Source organism: Anguilla rostrata, chromosome 15 (genome assembly GCF_018555375.3).
Source record: "Anguilla rostrata isolate EN2019 chromosome 15, ASM1855537v3, whole genome shotgun sequence".
Lineage (NCBI taxonomy): Eukaryota > Metazoa > Chordata > Actinopteri > Anguilliformes > Anguillidae > Anguilla > Anguilla rostrata.
In genome coordinates, this window is record NC_057947.1 from 25,355,702 (window position 1) to 25,362,641 (window position 6,940).

Here is a 6,940-nt window from a genome sequence, read left to right on the forward strand (position 1 = left end):
TAATTAAAGCGCTGGTCGACGTGAGAATATGAGACTCATAGTCGGGATGTGCACTACCACCAAACCACTTCAGATGGCTCAGTCCGTGGTTATTGACCTGGAAAATCATGCAGCCCATAGATAGTCTACTTGTGGGGTTACAACAAAACGACATTGGTGGGATGTGATTGGAATGCAGTGACTGTAGACTTTTGACACACAAAACAGGCGAACACGAGTGAGATTTCTGGAGACGCTATAAAGATTGGCCAAGTGCAAGTAATCAACAAGTCCGAAGAGATTCGCCTGCTTTCGAACAAACGGTAATTTATGTAATTTTATTTTGCATCTCTTTTTAAATAATATAGACAGCGTTGTATGTATTGTATCCACACTTGCACTTTACTCAAACCGATTAACAGTCTCATGTATTATTTTACAGGTAACTGGGGAATACAGTAAATGTCAAACAACATGGCGAAGTCATTTTTATTTCTGCTGCTGGTGTTTGTAATTGCGGAAAGTTTTATTTTTGTCCGAGCTCAGACAAAGGATCAGACCAGGGAGTCATCGTCCCAATACCCCCACGGGGATGAGTCCCGAGCTCTTAAATCGGGGATCGTCAAGGACGGACCGAATTCAAACTCTTCTGGTCCTCAAGTAGGAATAAAACCTAGGCGACCCAGACCTCTCCCGCCGATGTGCTCGGGTCCTACAGAGATCAGAGATACGTTTAAATATATCAACACTGTGGTCTCGTGTCTTGTTTTCGTGGTGGGAATCATCGGAAACTCGACGTTATTGAGAATCATTTATAAAAACAAATGTATGCGGAACGGACCCAACTTTCTCATTGCGAGCCTGGCGCTGGGCGACCTTTTGCACATAGTGATTGACATACCTATCAATGTATACAAGGTGAGTGTGGGGTAAGTTGGGGTTGGACCCTGAAAATGGTTTAAAACACTGATTTGGAGATGATAGATCTGCACTTGGAAATCTCATTTAGTTAGACTGTCGGGAAAAAAGCTTGATGAGGGAGGAATAAGAAACGAGGAATCATAACACATTAGCAAACGTTAAAACAAAAGCCCCGTTATTATTATTATTATTATTATTATTATTATTAATAATAATAATAATAATAATAATAATGTTTTTTTCAGTTATGTAATATAACGTTTGCAATGTATTAAACATTACCAGCAAAACAAAATTTTACCTCGGTACATTTATGATACGTCACAATTGTATTTTTAAACATCAGGATAGAACATCTATCAAATAAGTGAATCGCAATTGATGGACGGATAAGATAATTGTTTTAATGAACACCAAAAACATGTAACTTACCAAGACAGGCTTACGCCATGACAAAAAGCTGAACAATATTACAGGAAAAATAATGTAGGTATGCATTAAAACAATCGACAAAGATTTCAGGAAGATTGATGCAAACAGCAGAACTACGTCATGCTTTTACGTTAATATTGTTGTTTCAGTGTATATTCGGGGTTTAGACACAGAAGTAGTTTTATTTATTAACCTGTGAATTTGTTACATTTCCTGAGTTTGTCACGCCACTCTACTGTCTCTGTGAAATCCACTTTACGTTAAGAGGGGTTTGTGTACTGGTATTTGGAAAATCAGATTGCTGCTGGAAATGTTGTTTGGGGGCCAATAGTAGGCAGTGTTTCTCTTACAGCCGTTTGAAAACTATGTCTCAGTAAGGATGTTGACACTGTACTACTGGAGTTCTGTCTTTCAGTAGCCATGCTCTGTGGAGGTCAGGACTCACTGTACTCACTAAAGGTCCCGTACCACTTATTGAAAGAGTGATGTACTTTATCTCAGTTTCCTGTTCAAATTCCAAATCTGGCCATCTTATCTCCTCCCATCTTGCCAAGAGGCAAACACACACACACACACACATGCTTTCTCATCATAAGAATGAAAGTATTACAGAATTAAGGACACATTTTCCTGCTGTCGCACACCCAAACCAAACATGTATTTAAGCTTCAAAAATAAGCTACTTTAATATTAATTGAAATATCACCTAAAACTTCATCACAGAATTTGGGTGATTTTGGGCGTTTTTTGTTTTTTTTTTCATAATTTAAAAATCTATTTACTTAACCATGATTTTTTAGACTTCAGCATCTCAATGTACTTAGATGGAGCCCAAGGTCTAATAACTTTGGAATATAAAAATAAACAGACTTCTCTTTTCCAGCTCCTGGCAGAAGATTGGCCATTTGGAGTTGGAGTCTGTAAACTGGTGCCATATATTCAGAAAACATCTGTTGGAATCACAGTGCTGAGTTTGTGTGCCCTAAGTATCGACAGGTACAAGTGCTTTAAGTCAACATTATTTTTTTGTTGGAAGTGAGTCTCTTATACTCAAGACTACAGCAAAGAATACGTTTCTCACCATGCTTTTCTGCTGTAGGTATCGAGCAGTGGCCTCTTGGAATCGCATCAAAGGAATCGGTGTTCCTAAGTGGACGGCAATAGAAATAACCTTAATATGGGTTCTATCAATTATCCTTGCTGTGCCAGAGGCTATTGCATTTGATATGATTGCCATGGACTATAAAGGAGAACATCTAAGAATATGTCTGCTCCACCCGATGCAGACGACCCAGTTCATGCAGGTAAAACATTAATATATTGATTAATATATCACTTATTTGCACTCATGGTGCTTGCTTTGCATTAGTGACACTATGCCACTTTTTTTTACTGCAATTTTATTATTAGCAAATTCATTGACGCAGAAGTAACACAGCTTACAGCACAGCTTCATTTCTTTTTTTCCCGTTTAGTTTTACAAGAAAGCAAAAGACTGGTGGCTGTTCAGTTTCTATTTCTGCATGCCCCTGCTTTGCACAGCCATCTTCTACTCTCTCATGAGCTGTGAGATGCTCCGGAAGAACAACAAGGTGCAGAAGACCTTGAATGACCACCTGAAGCAGGTAGGACAGTGCCTTGAGCCTCCGCAGCTGTGTCTGATTAGATTTGATCATTAAGAATGTATTAACATCTGTCGCATAATACAAATAACCTAGAGATTAAATAAGAGTATGTTATATAAAAATTACAATTAAATAAAACCATTATTATTTGATTTTAACGAGGGGAAAATTAAAAGACGAAATCAATCCAAGTTTTGTTTTCTGAAATAGCATTCATTGTCCATTTCTGTGCAGATTGAATGTGGATTAGTCAGGGTTATGCAACCCTGGTCCTGGAGAGCTGAAATGTAAATAACAAATATTTGAACTAGATGTAAGATATAACATTTCCAGTTGGTACAACAGGTATCAATTTGACTGTTGTGTTTGTTTTTGTGTGTTGGGGTTTATATATTTTTTAATGTATTGACCCAGCTAACAAAAAAAGTTTTCACAATGTAACTGGTATATTTTGCATTGTTATAACATGGCAACAGCGTTTTGTGTTTGCTGGAGAGGTTTAATTCTAGAGTCCTCGCCTCCTTCTCTCTTCACCAACAGAGGCGCGAGGTGGCCAAGACAGTGTTCTGTTTGGTGCTCGTGTTCGCCATCTGCTGGCTGCCGTTGCATCTCAGCAGAATCCTGAAATTAACCATTTACGATGAAAGAGACCCGAATCGGTGTGAGCTGCTGAGGTAAGGTGGTTACCTTAAGTACTCGATAACCCTTAGTACTAGTGTCGGCATTCGTGATAAGCATTTCAGTGTTCCGTATTTGTGTGTTTCGCCAGCTTCTTCCTTGTCCTGGACTACATTGGCATCAACATGGCCTCCGTGAATTCTTGCATCAATCCAATTGCCCTGTATATGGTCAGCAAGAGATTCAAGGACTGTTTCAAGGTAAGAAGCAGCACTGATTTGAGAGACTTACAAACAGGTCTGTTGAGTAAAGGCCATCTGAGAGTGTGAGATGGTCACGTTTCCATCCAGGAGTCAGATTCCTCATTGTGGAGACAGCAGACACACTGTGATATCATGATGTATATGAGTGTTGGTCACCTGTACGCCGTCAAGTATAGACAGCCTATTCCTGGCAGATATGACTGTGTTAAGATAACAGATATCAAAATACAATCTTATCACAGAAATTTGTTTGCCTCCACTGCACTAAATAACACTTACATCCAGAGTTTAAAAAAAACTCATACATAGACATCATCCATGTACCCCTATACATACAAGAATGCACAATTAATAAAATGAGCCCTCATTTCCTGTAAGAGATAACTATGGAAAATGGCTGCTTAATGTAGCAGTTTTCCCAGGGACTTCTAAATCAATTAATATGATTTCATGTTCTCAAGCATTTTTCATTTATTCTTTTTCTTGGAGAAATCTTCTTTGCTTCCCATGTATTTGTATTAGAATCACCAGAATGTATGGTGAAATTATGCACTTCAGCCAGATTCTTAAACCCTAACTTAGATTTTCCTCCAAATCTCAGACATTTGACATGTTGTTTTATTTAATGAAGTAATGAAGTTGAATGTGGCAGATGAGTGAGTGCTGTATACCTCTGTCCACAGTCATGCCTGTGCTGTTGGTGGACATCCCCGGAAATGCTGGCTCTGGAGGAGAAGCAGACCTGCCTGAGGTCAAAGGTCAATGAGCAGGGCTCAGACCAGAGCAACTCCAAAGCTTCAAATAAGTACACGTCTGCCTGAAAGGAGTGGCCTCCATCTTAGTGTGGACTCTAGCCTGGAACACAACGGACATATACAGTCATAGAGGCATCCAGTATTCAAAAATGAACTGTGCCTTTTTCAAATATTTTTAAAATATATTTTGAGTTGTGTCAATTGCTGATGCATTGATACTCAATCATTCTTCAACACAGAAAGCTGAAAATGGACTTCTCTTCCTAGCTGTAGTTTCTCAGTGAATTATCAAGATAGACTTTGAAAAACAGAAAAAGAAAATACATTCAAATGGTAGCACATTTGCAACAGAACAACAGAAGCTTTTATAATTTTACATATTTCTGCAATTGTTCTAAACTTGAAACTGTGGCAAACATTTATGAATAACATTAAAACATAGGACATTAAAAACACAAATGACTGGTTGTAAGCCTGGAAAAGATTTAAATAAATGTCTTTGTTTCATTGTTTACTCACTTTGGTTCAGATCATGGTTCTAAAGCATGTAAGTTTGTTTGATCTGGAATGTGGTGTCTGTATGGAGCAATCAAAATAGCATTCAGAATCATGGAACGAAAGTACTTATAACACAAAGTACTTTAACTTCATCTGAAGGTCATTTGTCTTTAGGTTGAGTTCTACAGCAGTGCTCTACAGCAACTATGTGACATCCCGGAATAGTATTGTGGCTTACTGAGAGTGTGTGTCTGAAACATTCATAGGTTCAGCCCTTTCTGACGTTGAACTGGATGTTTTATTGTCTCTGTTCTGTTATGAAGAGTTTGGGTACAGTGACCATTTGTGGACAAAAGGACATGTGTTTTAGCCTTTGAAATGCCTCCCTTCATTTTTAACTCTCTTCATATACATCATTCTTTATTTCACCTTCAATCAAATTCATAATGAAATACATTAAAGTTAGAGTGACTGGAAGAAAAAAATTGGGCTTATATGGACAAGTAGTTTATTTACTGAAAAAGCCAAATAATTAATCACCTGTAACCAGTATCTTCAGAAGTTTTTTTTTGTTTTGTTTTGTTTATGTCGCCATCGGTCAGGAGCAGATTCTGACTAGAAACACTGAAATATATTATTAAATATATTGTTTGGAGCAATATTTCTTATTTAATTAAGGCATTATTAAGTGTTTTTACTCCTGTGCCTTGAACACTTCCATATAAATGATAGAATTTCTGTTAATTAAATGTAAGGTCTTGGACAGTTGTTTTCCATCTTACATTTTTCAAGTGTTTTTTTATTATATTATTCCTACAACAAACATTATCCTGTAAAACAATGTGTCGACATTGTATTGATAAAATGCAAAGAATTTATTTTGGTTTCTCCTGAATATCCCATTTACCATTTAAAATATGGTATTGTTGTATTGTCATTGTGACATTAGTATTGTAAATATTGTGTATACTGTAGTTCTAAAATGAATATTTTTGTCATACTGTATGAAGTCAAAACTGCAGTGATATTTCCTTATTATTGTCCTCTGCTTAATTGCAATGAAATGCTGAAAGAATGTATAGTTTTGCCATACATGTGTACATTTTGTTAAGTGATAGAAATCCAGAGTCAGCCAATATTGTAGAATTGTATAATTTGTTAAAAATGTATCCCCCTCGCATCACAATAAAAACACTGTTCTATATACTATTCTTCATCGGAATGTGTTCCAAGTTTATTCATGAAGGAACAATTTTAGTTGATAGACCTGAGTCAAATTCTGTCTAAGACCTATAGGAAAGATCTTCTAGAAGCCTCTTCTCTCTAAATCAGCCACAGAGTGTCATGTGCATTTTCGGTTTGTGTGTTGCTTAGTCAGCCATGGCATAGGAATTGAGTTTATCTTGGAGTAGAAATAAGGTGAAAAGGCTAAGTCAGGGATAAAACAGAATGTACTCAGGGATGTTCATGTGTTCTTGTACGATTTCATGCCTGTATTTCTGTTTGCCTCTGTGTTTACATATGAATGTCAATATTCCTGTACACTTGCATGCTAAATCATAGATTTGAAAGATTTCAAGCTTACCTCTGAATGGTACATTTGTTCACTTTATTAATGTTTTTTTTCTTGATAACTCCCCAGACAAATCTGCATGTGACATTCTTTCAGCCAAGATGTACCAGTTTATCTCAACAAAGTTTGCCAACCTGCCTGTTTCCACGCAGTAAATATTAGTGATCACAAATATAGCAGGTCAGTGTGTTGCAACTGTGCCTAGACCCAGCCAAGCAAGAACATGTTTTAGGAGAGGAATACCAGGGAAACCCACAAGGGAAAAATAAACAGTCA

The 6,940-nt window shown here is 37.2% G+C and overlaps 1 protein-coding gene across 1 annotated transcript; it reads left to right on the plus strand.

The window, feature by feature from the left end:
* On the plus strand, positions 1-6,305 carry LOC135240976 (endothelin receptor type B-like). The gene is made up of 8 exons (XM_064311061.1): positions 1-302; positions 422-897; positions 2,216-2,328; positions 2,432-2,636; positions 2,808-2,957; positions 3,498-3,631; positions 3,727-3,835; positions 4,522-6,305. The coding sequence occupies exons 2-8, from the start codon at positions 442-444 to the stop codon at positions 4,657-4,659; spliced, it is 1,305 nt and encodes a 434-aa protein (XP_064167131.1). The 5' UTR covers positions 1-302; positions 422-441; the 3' UTR covers positions 4,660-6,305.
* The last annotated feature ends 635 nt before the right edge of the window (positions 6,306-6,940 follow it).